The 25,784-nt window shown below is 38.6% G+C and overlaps 1 protein-coding gene across 5 annotated transcripts in view; it reads right to left on the reverse strand.

Annotated features, from left to right (window-relative positions):
* Positions 1-2,932: 2,932 nt before the first annotated feature.
* Positions 2,933-25,784, reverse strand: part of bcorl1 (BCL6 corepressor like 1) — a 193,224-nt gene continuing 170,372 nt past the window's right edge. For all 5 annotated transcript variants that reach the window (XM_033030542.1, XM_033030543.1, XM_033030541.1 and 2 more), the window contains 5 exons: positions 22,641-22,807; positions 18,837-18,982; positions 17,155-17,232; positions 15,900-16,047; positions 2,933-9,450 (listed from right to left, as the gene is read on the reverse strand). In XM_033030542.1, coding sequence (XP_032886433.1) covers positions 9,156-9,450; positions 15,900-16,047; positions 17,155-17,232; positions 18,837-18,982; positions 22,641-22,807 — 834 coding nt within the window. In that variant the 3' untranslated portion in view covers positions 2,933-9,155. The remainder of the gene's footprint in view (positions 9,451-15,899; positions 16,048-17,154; positions 17,233-18,836; positions 18,983-22,640; positions 22,808-25,784) is intronic.

The raw sequence follows: 25,784 nt of genomic DNA on the forward strand, positions 1-25,784 counted from the left end.
GCTTTGTAAATACTGATTGTAATGTCCAATTGTTTGATAATTTCGATTTTGTTACTATTAATGTCTTTAATGTCTTTACTTGTTCGGAATAAATAAATAAATAAATAAATAAAATAAAATGCTACCTGACCCGCTGAGTTACTCCAAGATCCTTAACAACAATCAGATTAGTGCATGTTAGGAAATGTAGTCTACTGTTTCATTACCAATTTTTACATTATAATAGAAAGAAAACAATTCCATTCAATTAAGTTTCAATTTTATCAGACATAGATTTAATGGATAGGACAGGTATAGAGGGATATGGGCCAAATGCAGTTAGGTGGGACTAGTGTAAACAGGACATGTTGGCTGGTATAGGCAAGTAGGGCTGAAGGGCCTGTTTCCATGTTGTAAGACTCTATGACTTTAGTGTTTTGTTTTAGAGATATAGCGTGGAAACCACCGAGTCTGCACCAACCAGCGATCTCTGCACATTAACACTATCCTACACACACTAGGGACAATCTTACATTCTCACTAAGCCAATTAACCTACAAACCTGTACGTCTTTGGAGTGTGGGAGGAAACCGAAGATCGGAGAAAACCCACGCGGTCACGGGGAGAACGTAGGAACGGCACCCGTAGTCGGGATCGAACCCGGTCTCCGGTCCTGCAAGCGCTGTAAGACAACAACTCTACTGCTGCGCCACCTATAACAAGTTCTTAAGTAGAAATTTTAGAGTCAATTCAAACACAGTGGAGCAATCCTGTGTGGTCAACAGTGGGAGTGCAACATGGACAGTGCGATTACCACAGATTGAGGACCTGTGTGCAGAGAAAAATGGGATGGAGCAGTTGTGATGAAGCATATGGGTGGTCTGCTTCCAACAAATAGTGGTGAAGCGAGAGGACTGAGTTCGGAAGGATGATTGGCAACTGATAGAAACAAACAAGCTAGCTTGTGGATGGTTGTAACTTCATATGCTTCAGCAACAGCCCAGATAAGGTTGTTTTCAATAACACCAACTTGCCTCTGATAATACCTGATTCTCAGCATGTGAAGGAAGCCTCTCCACTTTACAGGCCTACTCTATCTTTACAATTTTGGATAATTACTAAAATTTCAGAAATCCTCCAAGGATTTAATCTAAAAAATGCACTGGCTGGACCATTCTGCTGAGAACATGTTGAAGTTGCCGGGAGAAAGGGAATGCTAGGTGTCTTTTTCATCTGCAAGGTTGATATGAGAGCAGGTTGTTTCAGGAGAAAGAAAGAGGGGCAAGAAAATAGGCTAATCAACTGCAGGTATATGACATTTTTCTTCTTCTGTATATCTCATTCACTAGCACCTCCAGTACCGCAACAAAGAACCAGCACAAACGCTCACAATTTGAGAGCTAATCTGAAACCTCTGCTTGCATCATATTTTCATGGGATGGATGCATAAAACCTCCAGATACATCTCCACAAAAAACAGGTGATCAATCTATAAAGGCAAAAATATTTCTGTGTTGTAAAGTTCAAATGATGATAATCAGTAATTAAGAACAATGATACATGGTAAAATCAGATTGACAAATTGGCACCTCTTATTAACAAATGATGGGCTAGTAATTCAATCATAGAAGATCTTTCTTTAACCATATCTACAAGGTCTGTGCCAGGATCTCTGATCCTCTTGATGATTTAAACCCTCCAGCATACTGAAGCCTATCCATCCCTCGAAAATCTGATTGGTCTGTAACCAAGATCCATCGATCCAAAGTTCCGATGGAGACACCATCCTCTGCTCCCCTAACCACACTGCACTAACCAATTACTCACCTTTTTTGGTAACGCAAACATTAATTCAAATTCGTAGCTTCCAGTCGCCAGTTTTTGGTCTTGGGGAGCATATTTTTCATGAAGAAACATGCAACAGCTTTTTTATTCTGCCCTTGGACAAAGAAATGTAAGGGTGGGAGGAAGGGAATGGGGATGCGGGTGGTGGTCTGCAGCAACTGTAACACACAACTAGCACAACAAACCATGTCTCAGCATGCCTTAATGCTTGTTAATTGAAGATATGCCCAAGTGTGTTGATCACTAAGCTTCAGATAATTGTAATCACTGATAGATATACAGTTACAAGGATGTCAGTTAGTGCCGGAGAAGAAAAAAAACGTCTGTTAAAACATAAAAGCATCACTTTTTGTTTTAATTAAAATTTATGTAGGATGGGAGGACCAGGTTGGTGCTAAAGAGATACAGAATCAAAGGCAAAAACAGATTTACATAGTTCAACAATTAAAAATAACAGGAAAATAAATGTGATAACAACAACAAAGAGATTTACTCATCCCATTTGCTCAAAATGCAAAGGAGGCTGCTAGTGAGGGACACAGCACAAATAATTGTAATCTTGGCTGCCCAACACGGAAGCCATAGTTCTAGTTGGACACCTGCTTTATAGTCCTGATTTCATGCTGTACTAAATTAAACCAGGCAATTTCGGTTGAAATTAACCTGAACCTGTTAACTGAAACATCGCTATTGTCTAGATTTCTTACTAATTCCTCCTTACGGGGATTTGTTTTTTAAAGATAACTGAGTAATGAAGTGATATGTTGAGAATCACATAGTAGGAAAATGAGAAAGATGTAAAAAGCAGATCACTGCAATAAGAATTTGGATTCAACAGTTTGAACAACCTGAATACTGAACTCCGAACTGTAACATGTTGAGCGTCCTCAGTCATCAGCACCCTTATAGTTATAACTGCCTGCTTAAGCACTATTGCATGTACTATATACTTAATTATCTATGATTCATGTAGGTTCAATTTAACTTTTCAAAAATCTTATTGATAATGAGGAACCGAGAGAACATGCAATCATAAACATATCTCTCCTCGAACAGAAGAGTGAAGAAGTTATTATACTTGCAGTAAATGCAATGCTGAATCAAAAGGTATAATCCAAATAAGTTTAATTGTTGATTTCAGATAACTGTATAAATGTGATTTGTGATTCATTCCAGAATCCACCTTAGTTCTTGTAAACAAAACAGCAAAGTCTATTCTATATGTGCTTCTTAGAAATAAATCTGAATAAGTCCAGTCTACAGACTTTCATCTAAGTTCCTCTTTGCTTATATTACCAACACAATACATTTGTTAAATCTTTAAAACAAAATATGCTGTCAACTAAATAATTTACTTTTTTAAACAAAAAAACTCTGGCGTATATAAACAACAAACGTATAAACATGAAGAATTCAAAAAATTCATCAATGACTGCTTTAGTTTTCCAGCAAGACAATGCAGACTTCTTTATATAAACTAAGAGTTAACCAACAGGGTTCCAACTCCTTTTAGCAATATCAAACACTGTACAAAATATACACAGAACAGTCTTATAAACTTCTAAGAAGGATTTTTACATGAAGGTGAAGCCTCATCTGGTTTTAGAAGTTTAAGTAAAGCAAAAAACTTCTGATGCTGGACATCTGAAATTGAAAACAAAATATACTGGAAAAATTCAACAATCAGCAAGCATCAGTAGCAAGAGAAACAGAATTAACATTTCAAGTCGACCTTTCTTCAGGGCTGGAAAATGCTGGAAGGTAAACACGCTTTGCGGAGTAGAGGAAGGTAGAGAGAACAAAGAAAATAACATTCCTTGCAATTTAAAAAAATAATAATCTTCATTGTTCTAATGACCGGCGAATAATCTGAAGCATTAACCTGTTTCTCTCTCCACATGCTGTCTGACCTACTGAGTATTCTGGCATTTTATTTATTGTTATAAGTTTACTTTAGATAACTGCAGTAGTTTTAAACAGATACATACTTCAATCTACACTCTACCACAGATTTATCGCAGGGTTGCAGCACCAAAATTCAGCTGTCACACTGGAGATTTAGCAATTAAAAATATGCCCAGTTAACTAGCAGAATTTGATTACAACATGGTTATTTGTTTTACTGAATGGAAGTGCCATTTATTTTAAGGAATGCTGGGATATAAATTGAGATTACAGCAGACCTTGAGCACCCAGATGGCAACAAATACTTGGTCAAATTACTATAAAACGGAGTTATCATGCAGATTTTTGACGATTTATTGGAAATGGTAGGAAGTAATTCCCTTAATGCAAAATGATCACGTTTACTAGAAAGAAAATGAATTGGTAATGCTGAATAAGCACAGAAAAAAGTTTGAGCTGTGCAGTAATGTGACCAAAAGCAGAGAGACAAAATAATCTATTAAAGTTAAAGTTAAGATGTCTTCCTTCACGAGCATTATCCAAATATATTTCTTTGACATGCTGATCAGCAGACTATGCCTTTTCAACATGTTTTACTTGCCAACCATTATGTTTATGAACAGTTTGTAATATTTAATAAAGGCACCATCTTGGCTGCTATATTGAGTTGACAGATGTTGTAGTCTTAATATAAATAAACTTACTAATTTTGACACAAACTCCCAATAATTATCCTTGATGTACAAATTTAAAATTTAACTGTTATATCTAATAGTCTAGAAATATCACTTTCACCACATACAAGTTATGATTTGGTGGAATAATAAAACAAGGTGCATTTTGATATTTTTCATCATTTACAGATGACAGAATTGAGTCCTACAGAATGGGGATGGGAGAACAGGTGCAAGGAATACAGAAAATTATCTAACTCAATATTATACTTTGTAAAGATATCTGTGTTTATTACTCAATGATAGTATTGCATAAAAGTTGGTTTACTGATTAACCTAACATTTCCTGATATAAACATTTTGTTTAAATTTTAATCTGGTAAGGATTTGTTTCTAGCTGGCAACACGATTTTTGACCATTGTTTCTCATGCAAATGAAGCTGAATATCAAAGGAATTTTACAAATATACAGTTGTTTATATAATGTTCTGAACGATTTGTATCTTTTGCTTTAAAGACACCACGAAGTACGGCACACAGCATCTGGTATAAATGATTAGTTAATCTCATTTAATGATGAGATGAGGGATAAATAACAGGCTAGATATTCTCAAAACTTTTCTATTCTTATTAAATTGCGGCTGCAATATCTTATACCCATATCTCATATGTTAGTTGTAGCCTCAATTTAATCTCTCATTTCAAAGTCAATACCAATGCAGTTATGATGAAGTAGATTCACCTTGCAGTTGAAAAAGGATTTCGAGCTTCTAAGCCTATCATATGTTCATACTGTTTTTACCATTGGTAGCAAGCTATCAAATTGGGGCTTACTAAAATGGGCTGCACATTTATTTACAAATGCTGTACACCAAGACAAATGAACAAGAAACAGTGTAAGATTGAGAATATTGTAATTAACTTTTAAGTTTCTGTACCCATTTTATATATTTCAATTGTGTAATAGTAACCAGCAATCTGCCTTCAACCACCTCAACATTAAACAGCAAGAATAGTAAGAATAAAACAAACCTAACTGCTTGCCATTCTTTGGACATATTATTATCTGATTTAAAAGAAACTGAGAATTAAAGATTTGTTTTACTTTTCTAACATGGTTCGCTTGGTTTAGAGGGAGGCAATTCAAAACAAATGCATAGCAAACTTTAATTTTTCTTGTCCCTATATATTTTTATTGGAATCACCGCCCTTGGTTCCTCCACAAGTAGGCTTTGTAACCACATATTTATAGTAAATTCATCTTTAATTCAAGACTAGTATTGGGGTTGTGTAGGTAAATCGTATCACCAAGACAAGGGGGAGAAAATAACCATTCAATCCTATAATCACATAGGTTTGAGGCAAAGGAAGCTCACTGACAGCACAGATGGACTCTCACATAACTTTAGATGAGGACTCAAATCATACAAACATCAAAGGACCTTATTGAGCATGGTAGCATAGGCATGTTGCAGCCGCTCAGCATTTGGGAACATATTCACTATCTCCACAACTATTTTAACATAGTATACAGTGGCAAAATTAATTAGAAAATGGCACATACAAGAAGTTAAGACCAACATCAAAAAGGTTTGGAAGGCAGGGTGATAATTAGATGAGGGCAGCCCAGGGACAGAGAAGTCAAAGAGAAGGAAAGGGAAATTTGCATGGAAGCACAAGGAGGGGGAAGGGGAAGACAGGGTGAAGGATGGTGAAAAGACAAGATAATTTAAAACTGAAGGTGACAGAGAAGGGGTAGGGAGCCAAATGAGTACAAATGAGTTAGGAGTATGAAAGAGGCCTGAATGCTCTTCTTTTAGGGAAGGATTCTCTTTAATATGCTCCGCTCATGGGTACAAGGAAAACTTTGACAACATCAGCGAACATTGAAGTTGTTATGTTTTCGGCAGGGCGAGGTTAAATATTAAATATTAAAATATTAAAAGTTAAATATTAAATCATGCTGTTTTATTGGGGAGGAGTTTATGGCAAGAGGATAGTCAAAGAGGTGCTGAATGAAACATGTAATGGGAAGATGGTACATAGATTTGGTTTCGGCAGGATATGGGGAAGCTTCTTAACAGTTTTGGAAGTAGGAATGAACAAGTGACAGAACTTGAGTATGCAGATCAAATAATCTCCAACCCACCCACCCCGGTTGAAAAGGTATTCCTATTTATAGTAGACAAAATTTACTGAGAGGATTAGATCTGGTAGATCCTGCACTTCTCTAGGTGTTTCCGAAATGGAGGTGGAGAAGGTGGAGGTGAGGAAGGAGGAACAATGGAAAACCTAATTTAAAATTCTTGGTATTTGTGACATGCTGATGATTAGATGGGTGTATGTTCTGAGTTGCAAGGGATGTCACTGGATATCACGAGGGAAGAACTGTAGGTTGAATTGCTCTCTATTCATGGCTTGGCAGTTCATGACTTTGATAAAGGTTGTTCAATGCTGATGTTTAACTCATAAAGTAGATTGAGTAAAAATGAAAAAATGCCACAAGGCAGACTTTCAGGCAAGTTCATAACAATTACAGATGAACTATTCCAATGCATTGGTCATGGACCACTGCATATAATGAGACATAAATGCTCACATCATCATCTGCAGGTATAATGAATGCAATGCTGTGATCAACTGAAATTTTTAATATATGAAAGATTACAGAAAACCAAATCAGTTCTACCCAGGTATATCTCATCTCATCTATGCTGCAGGTTTCAAAGAGTGCTAAAAGCAGCCAACCAGTTGATTGATTGATCTTATACCTGTTGAATGACTGAGGGAAGGTGAAGCTTCATGCATCTACATTCACACAGAACTTCAAATAAAACAATAGAAGGTCCATAAGGAGGTGTGTGCTGACAATACAGGGCCCATACTTTTAGATCTGCTACCAACAGTAAAATCAGCAGATTAACACTGCATACTTGGCTTTTGCATGTCGTATTAATGAGTGCCACTGAATCAATAGCATGGAAACTGGTTTTACTTAGAATTATAATTATACTATATCTGATGTGAAATCTAAGCAGAGTGAGATTACCCCAGAGGCTTTGTTATCTCTACGAATTGGATCACCTGTCCGATTCCTGAGTTTTGCAACAATGCACATCCAATTTATCATACTAACATGAAAACACATGACTCTTAAACCTAGATTATTTCTTTCTAGTTTACGATAAAATCTAACCAAATTAAAATGTGATTTGGTTGTCAGGTCTTATTCTAAAATAAAAAGTCATTACTTACTAGCTCAGCATTTTGGTTTAAATGGCAAAAATGGAATGTTGATTACCTTAATCGCATGAACTGCCAAAGGAGCTTTGAATCAGCCTTGTACTTCAAAGGAGTCAAGCTGCATGTCTCTTTTAAACTTTCTTTCTTTCTTTTAAACAAACACTTGACTTTAATTTGTAATTGCAGGCGTATAGAAAGCCAAATGATTGGTGCAACTCAACAAGCAGTCAACATAAAGTGCATCATCTCAGAGTTGTATAGTTTCTAACTCAGGTTGAAAATTATCAGTGACTAACAAAATTTCCAGTGGGTTTTTCAATTTTTACCTCAATAAACAACACACATGCTAGCATTCAATTTCAGTTTTGATTAGTCTAACTTTGATTTTAAATTGCTTTAAGCTGGAAAATAAAAATCTGCTCAAGAAAATATAAACACCCACAAAAAACATAACTGTGGCAAAAAGTCATAATCCCTACTTACAGGGTACAAATATCAAATTTATAGATATAGTCTGACAAGGAAACTACTGATTCCATTAAGATACCCTCTGTCATTGTTAAATGTTATATTTAAGAGCAATTTTATGCTCAGTTGCTAAGAAATGAACAATTTTAATTTTGAATGTTGAAAATATGCCTTTCAGGCACTGATAATTTGGCTAAATTATGATACAGTGAATTCCTGTTTCTTGATCTAAAAAAAACCCTCATATTTAAAAACATCAATTTTGTTCTACCTATGTGCAGCAGATTAGATACAAGTGCATTTAAAAAATACATCTAATTGTATTTCTTCAATGCAAAATGGTGTATCACAGTAAAACATTGGACACACGTTTAACTATACTGTGCTGAATGCCTTTTAGCTTCACTGATGTGCAAGGCTCTCAGTTTGAGTCAAGGCCTCTACCTGAGAGGCAGGAAGAGCAAGAAGAGAAATGAGATGTACTCTAATTCATCAGGTATTCTTCCCACCTCCCAGCAACTGTCTGAAAAAACAGTTTTGCAAATATGAAAAGGCTATCTCCTGACCTCTAGGTGAAAACTGATGTGTGGTACACAATTATCGTTGAAATGGGCAGAAAATCAAGCAGTTTTTTTATATCTTTTAAAAGAGGATACAGGGTAAGTGATAAGCAAAATGTAGGAACAGGAATAAATAATGTTTATTTTACAAGAATCAACTGTACCACTGGCATTACTGATCATTGTTCATGGTTAATGGATCACAAACTGAGGTGCACTTAAACATAATTAGATAGAAAATCGTTTTAATGAACCTAGTTAAAATGGTCTAACATTTTTTAAACATCCCAGCAAACCTTGTACTGTTGCACTTTAAGGTCAAGACTGTTATTTCTACTATTTGTCAGCATGGCTAGTCTATGCCTGATTTGAGATAACAGAAGTAGTAGCTTGCTTACTGCACACACCTGTTAGTACCCATTCAATTCCCATCTCAAATAAATGGGTAATGATAAGTTTGTCAATCAGTCATGATTTTGGTTCACCTTGTGAATTTAATGACTTTTTCACAGTCTTCAGTTAATAATTCCACCGTAGAACCAATAAGGTCCAATAACTCTGGCACGCACCGTACCAATTCCAGAGACATCCTGCCGTCCATGGAGCAGAACTGGAGATTCCCGAGTTGAGAATGTACCTGGCTTGTGGTCACCTGCTTGTAAAATTCCACTTCAGTAATGGTAACAATTTCAAACTGAGGGTAGCGGGACTGAAAAATCCTGACTGACATTTTCAATCTTCGTAGAACTTCAGATAACACCAACCAATTACAAGGGCTGCACAAACAAAGAAACAATGGTAAATATAATTCTGCCACAATACAGGATAACCATATAATATAAAATGAAAGTTCATCCCATGTCTCCAGAATTATCATAATATTATACATAAAATGATTCAACAATTGCTGGTCTTTCAAATAAAAAAAAGATCTTAGAGTCATTTTGCATTTCGTATAGTAACACAACAGATTAAAGTAATGGATGGGAAGCCATGGACAGGGGATATCCAATTTCCTGATATAGCTTGAAACGAGATCAGTAACGGTTAATTTCATGATGATCACAGATTAATTTAAGAGGATCTTGCAGAAAACACAGAATATGTTCCAGTGAGAAAGAGATGTTTCATGGAGTCCTGCCACCCAGAGCTAACTAAAATGTTAAAAGATCGTGTGGAACTTAAAGCCAAAGCTTTGACTGTGTAAAGATAGGTAACAGGTTCGAAAACTAATTATCGTATAAAAAAACAGCAAAGAATGACTAAAAGATTAATAGGGAAAGAAACATTGGAGTACAATAAATCTAGCCAGAAGTATTATGATAGTAAGAGTTTCAAATTCTTGGAATGAAAATTTTGAAATTTTTACAAAACTATTTAACATAAAACTTGACCCTAATACAGAAATGATTATCTTCGGATCAATGGAAGATGGGAATCCACACCAACGTTTAAAATGTGGATTTCAAATATGTCGGAAACGTCACATCTTGAAGAAATGCGACTCCTCCTAGCAGGTAAAGTGATTTGGGGTACACAAAAATGCTGGAGAAACTCAGCGGGTGCAGCAGCATCTATGGAGCGAAGGAAATAGGCGACGTTTCGGGCCGAAACCCTTCTTCAGACTGATGGGGGGTGGGGGGGAGAAGGAAGGAAAAAGGGAGGAGGAGGAGCCCGAGGGCGGGGGGATGGGAGGAGACAGCTCGAGGGTTAAGGAACGGGAGGAGACAGCAAGGGCTAGCAAAACTGGGAGAATTCAACGTTCATGCCATCCGGACGCAAGCAACCCAGGCGGAATATGAGGTGCTGTTCCTCCAATTTCCAGTGTTGCTCACTCTGGCAATGGAGGAGACCCAGGACAGAGAGGTCGGATTGGGAATGGGAGGGGGAGTTGAAGTGCTGAGCCACCGGGAGTTCAGGTAGGTTATTGCGGACTGAGCGGAGGTGTTCGGCGAAACGATCGCCCAACCTCCGCCTAGTCTCCCCGATGTAAATCAGCTGACATCTAGAGCAACGGATGCAGTAGATGAGGTTGGAGGAGATACAGGTGAACCTTTGTCGCACCTGGAACGACTGCTTGGATCCTTGAATGGAGTCGAGGGGGGAGGTGAAGGGACAGGTGTTGCATTTCTTGCGGTTGCAACGGAAAGTGCCCGGGGAGGGGGTGGTACGGGAGGGAAGGGAAGGATTGACAAGGGAGTTGCGGAGGGAGAGGTCATAGAAACATAGAAACATAGAAAGTAGGTGCGAGAGTAGACCACCAGGTCCGTCGAGCCCGCACCGCCATTCGCTCATGGCTGAACACTAAACAGACACACTTACCCACAAACAGTAGACACAAGACACAGAACACAAGACACGTCCCTCCCCTTTATACCGCTATCACCCCTCTCCACCCCAAAAACCTCGTGATCTCCTGGGGGAGGCAAAAAAACGGATAAAAACCCAGGTCCAATTCGGGAAAAAATTCCTCTCCGACCCCAATCCAGGCGATCGACACTTGTCCAGGAGATCACTCAGGTCTTACTATACTAACCATACCTAGGTCCATATCCCTGCCCTCTCCCCGTAGCCCCTTATCCCCTTGGCAGCTAAAAAAACATCTATTTTAGTCTTAAATATATTTAAAGTTTCTGCTTCCACTGCTCCCTGGGGCAGTGAATTCCATAAATTAACCACCCTCTGGGTGAAGAAGTTCTTCCTCATCTCAGTTTTAAAAGAGCCCCCCCTTATTCTGCAACTATGTCCCCTAGTTCTAGTTTCCCCGATCATTGGGAACATCCTCGGTGCATCCACCCGATCAAGGCCCCTCACGATCTTATATGTTTCAATGAGATTGCTCTCATTCTTCTAAACTCCAAAGAGTAGAGTTCCAGCCTACTTAACCTTTCCTCATATGTCAATCCCCTCATTGCAGGAATTAATCTTGTAAACCTTCGCTGCACTGCCTCCAGGGCTAGTACATCCTTTCTTAAGTATGGACCCCAGAACTGTACACAGTATTCCAAATGTGGTCTCACTAATACTGTGTACAGCTGCAGCAAGACCTCCGTGTTTTTATACTCAATCCCCCTAGCAATAAAGGCCAAAACTCCATTGGCCTTCCTGATTGCTTGCTGCACCTGCATACTAACTTTTAGTGATTCATGTACTAATACCCCTAGATCCCTTTGCGTTGCATTACAACGCAGCTCCTCCTCATTTAGAAAATAACTTGCCCTATCATTTTTTTCCCCAAAGTGAATGACTTCACATTTATTAGTATTAAACTTCATCTGCCAAGTTGTTGCCCACTCACCTAGCTTATCTATATCCTTTTGCAGACTCTTCCTATCCTCCTCATCCCCTACTTTTCCTCCCATTTTTGTATCGTCCGCAAATTTTGATATATTACACTTGGTTCCCTCCTCCAAATCATTTATATAAATTGTGAACAACTGGGGTCCCAGCACCGACCCTTGCGGAACCCCGCTAGTTACCGGTTGCCATCCCGAGTATGAACCATTTATCCCCACTCTCTGCTTCCTATTTGTTAGCCAATCCTCTACCCATGCTAATATATTACCCCCAATCCCATAATTTTTTATTTTTAGCAATAGTCTCTTATGTGGCACCTTGTCAAAAGCCTTTTGGAAGTCCAAGTATACCACATCCACCGGTTCCCCTTTATCCACCCGGGTTGTTACTTCCTCAAAGAATTCGAGCAGATTCGTTAAACAGGACTTCCCCTTCACAAAACCATGCTGGTTCTGTCCGATGAAGTCATGTTTATCCAAGTGCCCCGTTAGTGTTTCTTTAATAATTGTCTCTAACATTTTACCCACCACCGATGTTAGACTAACCGGTCTATAGTTACCCGCCTTCTGTTTACTTCCTTTTTTAAATATAGGTGTTACATTGGCCATTTTCCAATCCACTGGGACCGTTCCTGCCTCCAGGGAGTTTTGGAAAATTATCACCAATGCATCCACAATCCCCACCGCTATCTCCCTCAAGACCCTTGGATGTAATCCATCAGGCCCAGGGGATTTATCCTCCTTCAGTCTCATTAATTTCCCTAATACCACCTCCTTGGTGATCTTAATAGTATTTAGCTCCTCCATTCCTACCGCCCCCGGTTTATCCAGCGTTGGAATATTTTTTGTGTCTTCTATGGTGAAGACTGATACAAAATACTCGTTTAATGCCTTTGCCATTTCCATGTTCCCCACCAACAACTCTCCAGTCTCACCCTCCAATGGACCAACGTTCACCTTAGCCACCCTTTTTCTTTTTATATAGCTATAAAAACTCTTACTATTAGTTTTTATGTTGTTTGCTAATTTCCTTTCATAGTCTATTTTCCCCGTCTTAATTAATCTCTTAGTTATTTTTTGCTGACCTTTAAAATGCTTCCCAATCCTCTACCCTCCCACTATCTCTGGCTACCTTATATGCCCTTGCCTTCAGCCGAATACTATCCTTTATAGTTTTACTGAGCCATGGCTGACTGTTCTTACCCTTACCCCTTTTTTTCTTCTTTGCGGAAGGCAGACATAGGGGGAGATGGGAAGATGTGGTGAGTGGTGGGGTCACGTTGGAGGTGGCGGAAATGGCGGAGGATTATTTGTTGTATTTGCCGGCTGGTGGGGTGAAAGGTGAGGACTAGGGGGACTCTGCCCTTGTTGCGAGTGCGGGGATGGGGAGAGAGAGCAGTGTTACGGGGTATGGATGAGACCCTGGTGCGAGCCTCATCTATGGTGGCGGAGGGGAATCTCCGTTCCCTGAAGAACAAGGACATTTCCGATGCCCTGGTGTGGAACGTCTCATCCTGGGAGCAGTTGCGGCGTATGCGGAGGAATTGGAAGTAGGGGATGGAGTCTTTACAGGGGGCAGGGTGGGAAGACGTGTAGTCCAGATAGCCATGTAAGTCAGTTGGTTTGTAGTGTATGTCGGTCAGAAGTCTGTCCCCTGCGATGTAGATGGTGAGGTCAAGGAATGGTAGGGAAGTGTCGGAAATGGTCCAGGTGTATTGGAGTGCCGGATGGAAGTTGGTGGTGAAGTGGATGAAGTCAGTCAGTTGTGTGTGGGTGCAGGAGGTGGCCCCAAAGCAGTCGTCAATGTAACGGAGGTAGAGGTCGGGGATGGGTCTCCTTTAGTGATTTGGTCTCCTTTTATCGACTTTTTACAAGCATTTGGTGCAGCACAACCGTAGAAATCAAATGTTTCAGAACCAGAACATTAAATAGGTATATCTCCCTCAATCTCCTTTTTTTTTAAACTTCTTTTCTTTCTCTCTCTTTCTCTATTTCTTCTTTTCTCTCTCCTTCTTCTCTCCATTCTTCTGTACCTTTTTGTTTACTTCTCTCTTCTTTCGGGCTACCTTACCATCTCACGCACCAATCTCTATGATAATTTCTCTTTTTCTACTCTTTTCTTCCTGTTTTATTGTTAAATTAAAAATAAGAAGTTGTACATGAAATGTAACATGTCAATATGTATTAGGTACTTTGGTACCACATTATTGTACTTACTTCTAAAAAAAGTTTCAAATTCAGAAAAAGGAGTTAGCAAGATAAGAATTAGTCCCATAACAAGTGGATTTTATGGAATCAATAATCAGGGATTTTCCAACAGTTTCCATGATAGGGGATATGAGCATTCCAGAGATTCCTTTAAATCAGGAATTGGAAGTCTAAGTCAGGAAAATTACAATCAATCACCAGGAAAGTGATTCCAGCAAACCATTAGAGCTGACAAGTTTCTGGGACCTCGCGAACTTCATTCTAAGGTGATAGTGAAGTGGTTAGTGAGAAACTTGTTGCGATACTTTCAACTTAATAAAATTCCTTTGATTCAGGAAAGATCTCTGATTGGAAAATAGCAAATACAACTCCTTTCGGCAAAAAAGCAGAAAACTGCAGGCCTGTAGTGTAACATCCAGTGAGGGGCAAATGTAAAGTAGTTATAGCAAGGCACTTAGATAATTTCAAAGTAATCAGACAAAGTCAGTTTTGTTTTGTGAAGGAAACTTATTGGAATGTCAAGCATAAGTAACATATTGTGGAGAAAGGGGAAACAGGTGAATGTACTGCATTAAATTTCCTTTGGACATTTGATAAACTATATTGCAGAAAATAAAAAACTCATGTTATTTGGGATAAATATTGATGTAGCTAGATAATTAGTTTGCAACAGGGATGAGACAGTAGGCATAAGTGGGGTATTTTTCTAGTTGGCAAGATGTATCAAGTTGTTTATTACATGTTTTCATGCTGGAGTCTCAACATCTAAATAAGAGACCCAAGAAATAGTTGTTATATTTACTGCATAAAATGGCCTACCCCTATTCCAACTTCAACTCCAATCAATTTTCTATGTCAACGAACTGAAAGCCACTCAAAGAAGATTTATTAAACAAATAACTGGAATGGGTAGGTTGTCTAGTAAAGAAAACGTTGACTCAGTGCACTTGTATCTTGCAGGTGTGTAAATTGATTAACATAAGATAAGTCATAAGATAAGTGATAGGAGCAGATTTTCATGTATGTTTAGGCAACCTCTTGGGAGGAATAAAGTGGTGAAGTAGTGTACTGATTATGTTACTGTTTCATGCAGAGCATTTAACCCATGATCCTAATGAAGTAATTGAGCACATTAATGTCAACAGTATTCTAGATTTTGGCAAGAGGATGTCCACAAAATTTGTTTACTTTTTCTCCTTGAGCCAGTTGCAGCACAATGATTCTTTGGCCCTAACTTGTCCTACCTCCTTAATCGAAATTCCAATGATGAAATACCAAGAGAGACACCAAAACTCAGCGGGACAAGCAGCATATCTGGACAGAAGGAATGGGTGACTTTTCGGGTTCGAGACCCTTCTTCAGACTGATTAGGGATAAAGGAAACGAGAGATATAGATGGTGAAGTGGAGATAAAGAATAATGAATGGAAGATATGCAAAAAAGTAACGATGATAAAGGAAACAGGCCATTGTAAGCTGTTTGTAGGGTGAAAGTGAGAAGCTAGTGTGACTCGGGTGAGGGGGGTATAGTGAGAGAGGGAATGCCGTGGCTACCTGAAGTGAGAGAAATCAATATTCATACCACTTGGCAAGAGGATGCCCAAGCAAAATATGAGATGCTACCAATACTTGACCCAAAGGACCATAAATCAGACATTGCCAACATAATCAAATTCTTGTTATTATCTTCTGAATTATGAGATTTTAGAATCTAATTCTTACCCATGAGTAAGGGAAGCTTGTACATTGTAACATGGAAGAAGAGGCTTTTCAGAAAACTCAAATACAAAGTAATTGGTATCCTCATCTTCTTGTTCATCAAGACCAGGGGGATTTGACAAAATATTACAAACGATCTCCTTATTCTGCTCTGAAAAGTTAAAATAAAATCATTATGTCCATCCAATTGCACTCAATATTTTTAACATATTACACTGTATAAATATTGTGATTGAGCAGTCTATTCCATAGTTAATTATATCCACAGCTAAAACTATGGCTATGTACAATACTTTATGCCTTTACTGTTGGACATGGGTGTATCATAGGCTAGTTCTACTGATGTCAAGACTGAAAAAGCTACTCACTCAATGGGCAAATAAAAACAATACAGTAAATCCTGGAAATCTGATTAATTAGAATGGCACATTGCTTGAATGTGATTTAGGTAATATCAAGAGAAAATACTTAGCAGCCAGATTGGCATATAATATTTTAAATGGCTTGACAGAATACATTTCAATTTAAAAAAATCAATGTAAAAGATTTATAATTAAGTTTAAAGTTATTGTGGAGAGGAGCAAGATTTTCATTTAATGAAAAAAAATTACAGACTGAAAAGATTCCATCAAATGGGGATTAATGGCACATTAGCCACCCTCTACTCTTACAGAACTTCACCTTCAAATTGATACAACAGTTTTTTCATCCAATTGAATATAGAACATAAAATAATATAGCATAGGAAAAGGCTATATGATCCCAAATTAAACTAATGCTTTTTAGAAACATTTAGAAGGATTTGAGCCAAACATGGACAAATGGGAATAACTTAGATGGGACATCGTGGTCTGCATGGACAGGTTGGACCAAAGGGTAAAATATGGGCCTGACTTCCTATTCAGAACCCATGCATTAATATTGATATATCAAATAGCAAGTATAAAAGGGTTCATTTAATATACAGTTCTGCAAGCGCTAGCAAGTGCAAATGCATTTTTTTTAAAGTTTAAAAATAAGGCAAAATGAGCAGCCCCTGCGCAGTTGTCGGCAATGGGTGAGTGGTCTAATATTGTGTTGGGGAACGGGTTGCGTTGGGGGACCAGACCTCCCCTGTGACAGGGACCCAACGGGTCCCACTTGGTCTAGTGACTTATAATGTGTTGAATCCACAAAAGAGCATACTGTGTGTGATCAAGAAAATAATTTAGCCTTTATTTTTCTCTACTAGAATATGTAAATATATTTTAGTACTCACCACATGCAGAACTGCCATAAAATTCCCAATGAAGGGCCGGATCATCCTCACTTCGCCCCCTCAAGTCAGTTAAATATTCTATGATGGATAAAAATATTTATTTTGTTGGAATGCATGGATTGATTTATGCAGCACAGTGCATCAACGTCAAAGTATTTAAGTGCAATTAACAAAATCCTGATCTAATAACATGACCACAATCAGGAATTGACTATTTATAATAAAAGATAAGATCCAAAAGAATGAAGTTCCCATGAGGTTAAAATTCAATCAGCAGAAAGTGAATAGCTGCAAATCACTTTTATTTGTACAGTAGTGTTTATTGCCTCATGTGTTTAACTTAAGCTGGCTTTAAAATTCTGCCATAATTACCTAAAACACAGCTGTCAATTTGCTTACTGCCGTGTTCCACAAGCAAAGATATTATAAAGAAAATAATCTTTGTATCATTTATGAAGCCCGAGTAAGAAAATATGACTCTCTTCTATTAGAAAAACTCTTTTCTACCCTTACCTAAGATATTATTTAATTATTGTCACTTGATGGCAGCGCACTGACCCACAGGAGCAGAGGTTAGCAATTGTACTCCTAGATCCATACCTCATGTTGCCAGAAAATATAGCATTGACCAGCAGGAGATTCTAATCATGATCTATAACCAACTGTACTTAGGAAGTGGGAACATTCACTTTTGATGAAAACGTCTTGGTTATTCTTCAGAATCATAATGGGCACTCAATAGCAAATAGTAGGCCCCCAGATGCCATATTCTGACTTAAATCAAATAGATGAAGAAATCGTTCCTTTATAAGGAGAGAACCTCAGTGACTTATCTTGCTGTTGCAAGCACCAAGCTAAGGCACAATAGAGAAATAAGGAACTGCAGATGCTGGTTTACAAAAAGTTTACAAATTTAAGAAACAAGCTGGTGCTATTGCCTGTAATAATCCTGTTTCGCCACCATCACAACTACGACAAAGAGAGCAGAGAAGGCATGAGAGTGCAGTGGGAGGTCCTCCTTCTGTTAAGGCAGCTTTTGAAAACCTGAACTTGAAAATAATTGGTAATCAAGTGGACATAGTGTCTCAGGACAATCCTTAGAAATAGGCTCTTCACAGAAGGAGTTTGTGTTTATCTCATGCCCGAGGTCCTTGATTCTCCCCATGTGCCCTGCCATGCTGACCCTAAAGATACCAGCCATGACTACTGTCAGTATCAATTGATTCAACTGAAGCAGATTGCTAGCTAATATTATTTCAATGTGTTTTGATGGATTTATTAATGCATGTTAATACTGCTAGTACATTACAGGGCATATTTGTGCTTGTTTTGTTTATAGGGTGCAAAGGAAAGCTCTTTTTGGCAACCACATGTTTTGTTATCAACAACAGGTCCATGCCTCTATAGATAGAGGAATTGAAGTATAGTATTAAGGAATATTATGAACTGCCAAACTAGGTGAAATGCCAGAAGCAAGTGAAGCAAATGAATTGATTATTTGTGCAATCCATGTTTTCTTTCAAAAGTATTTTATTTAAACGATAAGAATCAATAACAATGATTTTTAATCTGTCTTTGCGATTGCAAATTATATTTGAATATAGAAAACAAAAGTGTTTTTGTCTCTGAATAAATTGAAGAATTATAAGTGTATGGATTAAATGTGTATTTCATCTACATACCTATAAGAAACTGTTCCATCGGCTCACTATGAGTCATCTTCAGAAGTGTATGACCTGAATAGGTAGCAAGTGTGGGATCTGCACCATATGATAGTAGAACATGGACGATCTCCAAGTTGTCATTCACAACAGCATCATGAATAGGTCTAAAGAAGTAACAAAGAAAAATGCAGTACATTGCAGATTAAACAAGGAAATGGCAGAACAGTTAAATGAGTACTTTGGGCCTGTCTTCACTAAGGAAGACACAAACAATCTCCCCAAAATACAAGGGGACCAAGGATCTAGTGGGAGGGTAGAACGGAAGGGAATCCACATTAGTCAGGAAATAGTGTTAAGTAAACTGTTGGGACTGAAGGCAGATAATTCCCCAGGGCCTGATGGTCTGCATCCCAGAGTACTCAAGGAGGTGGCCCTAGAAATCATGGATGCATTGGTGATCATTTTCCAATGTTCTCTCGACTCTGGATCAGTTCATGGGGACTGGAGGGTAGCCAATGTAACTCCACTTTTTTAGAAAGGAGGGAGAGAGAAAACGGGGAAATATAGACCAGTAGCCTTACATCGGTAGTGGGGAAGTTGCTTGAGTCGATTCATAAAGATGTTATAGCAGCGCATTTAAAGTAGTGACAGGATCAGTCAAAGTTAGCATGGATTTATGAAGGGGAAATCATGCTTGATTAATCTTCTGGAATGTTTTGAGGATGTAACAAGTAGAATGGATAAGGGAGAGCCAGTGGTGTATCTGGACTTTCAAAAAGCGTTTGACAAGGTCCCACACAAGAGATTAGTGTGCAAAATTAGAGCACATGGTATTGGGGGTAGGGTATTGACATGGATAGAGAACTGGTTTGCAGACAGGAAGCAAAGAGTAGGAATTAACTGGTCCTTTTCAGAATGGCAGGCAGTTACTAATGGGGTGCCGCAGAGCTCGGTGCTGGGACCCCAGTTATTTACAAAATGTATTAACGATTTAGAAACATAGAAACATAGAAATTAGGTGCAGGAGTAGGCCATTCGGCCCTTCGAGCCTGCACCGCCATTCAATATGATCATGGCTGATCATCCAACTCAGTATTCCGTACCTGCCTTCTCTCCATACCCTCTGATCCCCTTATCCACAAGGGCCACATCTAACTCCCTCTTAAATATAGCCAATGAACTGGCCTCGACTACCCTCTGTGACAGGGAGTTCCAGAGATTCACCACTCTCTGTGTGAAAAAAGTTCTTCTCATCTCGGTTTTAAAGGATTTCCCCCTTATCCTTAAGCTGTGACCCCTTGTCCTGGACTTCCCCAACATCGGGAGCAATCTTCCTGCATCTAGCCTGTCCAACCCCTTAAGAATTTTGTAAGTTTCTATAAGATCCCCTCTCAATCTCCTAAATTCTAGAGAGTATAAACCAAGTCTATCCAGTCTTTCTTCATAAGACAGTCCTGACATCCCAGGAATTAGTCTGGTGAACCTTCTCTGCACTCCCTCTATGGCAATAATGTCCTTCCTCAGATTTGGAGACCAAAACTGTACGCAATACTCCAGGTGTGGTCTCACCAAGACCCTGTACAACTGCAGTAGAACCTCCCTGCTCCTATACTCAAATCCTTTTGCTATGAAAGCTAACATACCATTCGCTTTCTTCACTGCCTGCTGCACCTGCATGCCCACTTTCAATGACTGGTGTACCATGACACCCAGGTCTCGCTGCATCTCCCCTTTTCCTAGTCGGCCACCATTTAGACGAGGGAATTAAATGTGACATGTTTGCAGATGTCACAAAGCTGGGTGGCAGTGTGAGCTGCGAGGAGAATGCTATGAGGCTGCAGAATGAATTGGATAGGTTGGGTGAGTGGGCCGATGCATGGCAGATGCAGTTTAATGTAGATAAATGTGAGGTTATCCACTTTTGTGGCAAGAACAGGAAGGCAGATTATTATTGAAATGGTGTCAGATTGGGAAAAGGGGAGGTGCAACGAGATTTGGGTGTGCTTGTACATCAGTCACTGAAATTAAGCAAGCAGGTACAGCAGGCAATGAAGAAAGCTAATGTCACGTTAGCCTTCATTGCGAGAGAATTTGAGTCCTACTGCAGTTGTACAGAGCCCTGGTAAGACCGCACCTGGAGTATTGTGTGCAATTTTGGTCTCCTAATTTGAGGAAGGACATTATTGTTATTGAGGGAGTGCAGTGTAGGTTCACCAGGTTAATTCCCAGGATGGCGAGACTGACATATGATGAAAGAATGGGTCGACTGGGCTTGTATTCAATTTAGAAGATTGAGAGGGGATCTTATAGACACATATAAAATTCTTAAAGGATTGGACAGGCTAGATGCAGGAAAAAAATTCCCGATGTTGGAGGAGTCCAGAACCAGGTGTCACAATGTAAGAATAAGGGGTAGGCCAATTAGGACTGAGATGAGTGAAAACTTTTTCACCCAGAGTTGTGAATCTGTGAATTCTCTGCCACAGAAGGCAATGGAGGCCGATTCACTGGATGTTTTTTTCGAGAGTTAAATTTAGCTCTAAGGGCTAATTACCCCTAGGATATTGCTCCAAAGGATATTGGGAAAAAGCAGGAACAGGGTACTGATTTTAGATGATCAGCCATGGCTCAAAGGGCCGAATAGCCTACTCCTGCACTCAATTTTCTATGTTTCTATGTTTCTAAACCATATTTAATTGGCTACTTTAGCTAAATTATTTAATACTGGTTAAAAAAAAAATCACCATTATAAAAATCATGATGAAACCTAAAGAATATTTTAAGCCAATTTAATGTAGTAACAATTATATACACATAATGTTGTCCTTTTTTTTGACGTGAGGCATCCTGAATACATCTGGGTAAACCCGGACGACTGTGAAGTGTTACCGAAAGAATGCAATTCAATGAGCATCATTTGAATTAGTGCTGAATTGTACAAAATCAATCTATCTAATTATTGCCCAATCCGTCTACTTCCAATTATCAGCAGTGTAGGAGGGATTCATCTACGGTGCTATCAAGTAATGTTTAACAATAATCTGCTCACCAATGCCAAATTTAGAACCAGGGAAATGAATTACAGATGTGATGTGAAAATGCTCGACAAAGCATTTGACTGAGTGTGACATCAAGAGCTCTGCATAAACTCGTCAATGCACAAGGGGAAAAACGTCCAGTGATTGGAATCATACTTCATCAGACGTGCCCAAACAAATAGATCAAATAGAACAAGTTGACCTACAACGTTAGGCTGTGCATGCTATACGCAAGAAGAAAAAGACCATGACTCTGCATCTAACCCCAAAAGCCTTTCTATATTTGCAAAGAACAAGTTATCCCTTGCTTGGATGAATACGGTTCCAAAAAGTTTAACACCAATTATATGCAAAGCAGATGCTGGTTTACTAAAAAAGACAAAAAGTGCTGCAGTAACACGGCGAGTCAGTAACGATGTCACCTATCGTCGCAACTGCTAAAGTAAAATAGCAAATCTGTTTTTATTTAATTTCTCTTAGATCACCTATTGGAAGATAAGTTGTTAGTGCAGATCATTAACGTATACTACTTGCATTATCCGTTTATGGGATTGGATACCAAGTAGCAGATGAACTGTCCCGAATAGAAGACAAAGGTGGCAGTTACTAGACATAACCAGTATGCAACAGGTTGATTTATTGAAGAACTCCAAAGTGAGGTTTATTCTTTACCTAAATAAGCTGTGTTCGAGCTGTGTCTGCTTGATGCCAATATTAAACATTATTTAAATCTTCAACACGAATACCCATAATCAACAACATTAAAATATAATGCCCTTCTTACCTTGTCCCATCTTGGGCACTGCAATTTACATCCGCTCCGTGCTCCAGGAGCCGTGTGACAATATGAAGCCAGCCTCGTGCAGAAGCTTCATGCAATGCCGTATAGCCTGCGTTATCCCGGTGATTAATATCACACACTTCATTCTCCAAACAGTAAATAACCACATCCTGTACATAAGAGAGAATTTGGGGAAATAAATCATCTGAATAAAACAGTAGAAAAAATTGTTGTTGTTCTTACATCTTTACATTTGAACCATATTAATATTTATTTATAATTTATTTCTTCTTTAAAAATGCTCAATTATATTTGAAGTGGTTTTGGCTGTTTAAAGGGCTATTTTCCAATGTACCAGTTTATGTACTGGATCCCGATGTTGAACAGAGAGATCTCTTAATGCAAGTAAACTTCCCTGAAAGTGGCAATGCAGGTGGATAAGATGATGAGGAAAGCATATGGCAATGCTTGTCTTCATCGGCTCAAGCCGAGTGTAAGAGTTCAGAATGTCTTAGTGTATTGTGTACAATTCTCTTCACCACCCGATAGTAAGGATAGGATTAGAGTAGAGAGGGCGCAGAAAAGATTCATAAGGATGTTGCCTGGATTGGAGGGTTTGAGTTATGAGATTGCATAGGCTAGGTCCGTTTTCCTGAAGTAAAATAAATGAGAAGGTTACATGATAAGGGGAAAAAAAATTATAAGAGGTATAAATAAACCTCATAGATAAGCCAGCATTTGTTAGGGTTAACAGAAGCCAGGAGGCATAGGTTTAAGGTGAGAGAAATAAGATTTAAAGGAGCAGAGGAGTAAATATTTCATACCATGAGTAGATAATGGAGATAGGAGCAGTAACAACATTTAAGAGGCATCTGAACTGGTATTTCAATGAGCAAGACATCGACAATATGGGATTGAAAAAAGCAAGTGGGATTAGTAAAAGTAGGCAGGATCATAGACATAGATGCCTTTAGCCAAAGGGCCTGTTGTTATGTTGTACAAATCTATGACTCTTTCATCCACGCCATTAAGTGAAAGACTTTAAAATTCATGCCCCACCAAAGATATGTGCATATCTAGGGCTACGATAGGGCTCTGGGAAGTGTTGTAGAGCAGAGGGATCTATGAATACAGGTGTATGATTCCTTGAAGATGGAATCGTAGGTAGATAGGGTGATCAAAAAGGCATTTGGCACATTGGCCTTCATCAGTCAAGAGTATTAAGTATAGAGGTTGGGAGATCATGTTGTATAAGACGTTGGTGAGGCCGCATTTAGAGTATTGTGTTCAATTCTGGGCACCATACTATAGAAAATATGTTGTCAAGCTGGAAAGGGTACAGAGAAGATTTACAAGGATGTTGCCAGAGGAGGTAGTTGAGGCAGGGAATATCCCAAAATGTAAGAAACAATTAGACAGGTACATGGATAGGTACACAAAAATGCTGGAGAAACTCAGCGGGTGCAACAGCATCTATGGAGCGAAGGAAATAGGTAACGTTTCGGGCCGAAACCCTTCTTCAGACTGATAGGGGGTGGCGGGGAGAAGGAAGGGAAAAGGAGGAGGAGGAGCCCGAGGGCTGGGGGATGGGAGGAGACAGCTCGAGGGCTGAGGAAGGGGAGGAGACAGCAAGGTACATGTTTAGAGAGATATGGACCAAACGCAGCCAGGTGGGACGAGTGTAGCTGGGACATGTTGGCCAATGTGGGCAAGTTGCACCGAAGGGCCTGTTTCTACACTATATCACTCTATGACTCTATCTATGCTGATAAAGCTGCTGCCGTGGTGTTGAGAATTTTTCTGTGTTATTTTAATCTGGCCCGATCTATCCTCTCTGGGCTGAACAATCAAAATGTTTAATTGAAAGCAGAATATGGGAGCTCTCCTACTACTCTCTGTTTATCTCTCAATCTTTCTATGGTCATTCAGTCTCCCTATGAAATGTGGGATCTTGCTGAGTAAAAAAATATAGTCATGTATTTCACTGACGGTGTTTCAATTTGGTATGTTTCAAGGACCTGAAAGGTGATATGTAAAATATGTTTTGGGGCAGTACTAACCTTCTAGTTTACATTGACCTCTGTTCTGGCTTCTTTCTTTTCTCATATTATGGTCACATTCATGTTTTGCAGCAAAAAGGCTTGACAATGATCTTTGAATGGTTTATTTTACCTTTGGCCTAGAATGTTAAGGCAATAACTACTCCCAGTACTGTCTAAATTGTCTACCTTGCAGAGACATGATATCAAATTTAGATATTCTGGCCTGCAGAGAGCCTGTTTTATTCATCAGAAAAATATGCAAATAGCAGTTTGTTTTCCTCAAACTCATATCTTCCAATTAATAATCAATCAGCAGGTGAAAGACATCCTTCGATAACATTCATTAAATTGCAGCAAAAATTCATACAATATTTCTCAGTAGTTCAAGTGACCAAAATCAACATAATAGTAATAATAATAATTACAATAATAATAATAAAAACAACAATAATCCTTTCCAAAATATTCAGGCAAAAAATGGGGTAAAAGCAAACCTGCCCACTTTTTGGAATATCTTTCAATTACCATATTCCCCAAAACATTTAGATGTCTCCTGAGTTTATTTGTGTGGCTGATCCCAACATCCTTACCGGATTCCAACATCCTTACCTGATTTTACAAATCTAAATGACTAATGACAATTACTTTTACCTTCCATCTCAGAAATGTTTCTATTCTTGAGTAAAATAGGCAGATCTTAAAAGCCGTGTAAAATTAAGTACACAGCAAATAGCTTTAAAAATTCCCTCAGTTTAAAACATGCCGCCGACAGGAAATCAACAAAATCAAGGATAATAAACTCCTAAAAGAAAATGGTATACGATATAATTAATTTAAAAATGAAAGGAATAGAAATTTATATAAAAATTGTATATTACCAAAAACAGACCAGTTTAAAATTATAAAATATGTACAGTACATTTGGTTCAGCTTTTGTGTTAAAATCATCAATGGTCAAGAATGAAGACTCCACGTGTAAGTTTAAATGCATACATATAACCTTACAAACTTACAAACAAGTGAGAGTCCAGGTGGGGCACCTTACATCTACAGTACATTCCTTCCTCTAGCTTCACAATTCACAACTCCTCAATCCTTTCGTCTC

This window comes from Amblyraja radiata, chromosome 12, assembly GCF_010909765.2.
Source record: "Amblyraja radiata isolate CabotCenter1 chromosome 12, sAmbRad1.1.pri, whole genome shotgun sequence".
NCBI classification, from domain to species: domain Eukaryota; kingdom Metazoa; phylum Chordata; class Chondrichthyes; order Rajiformes; family Rajidae; genus Amblyraja; species Amblyraja radiata.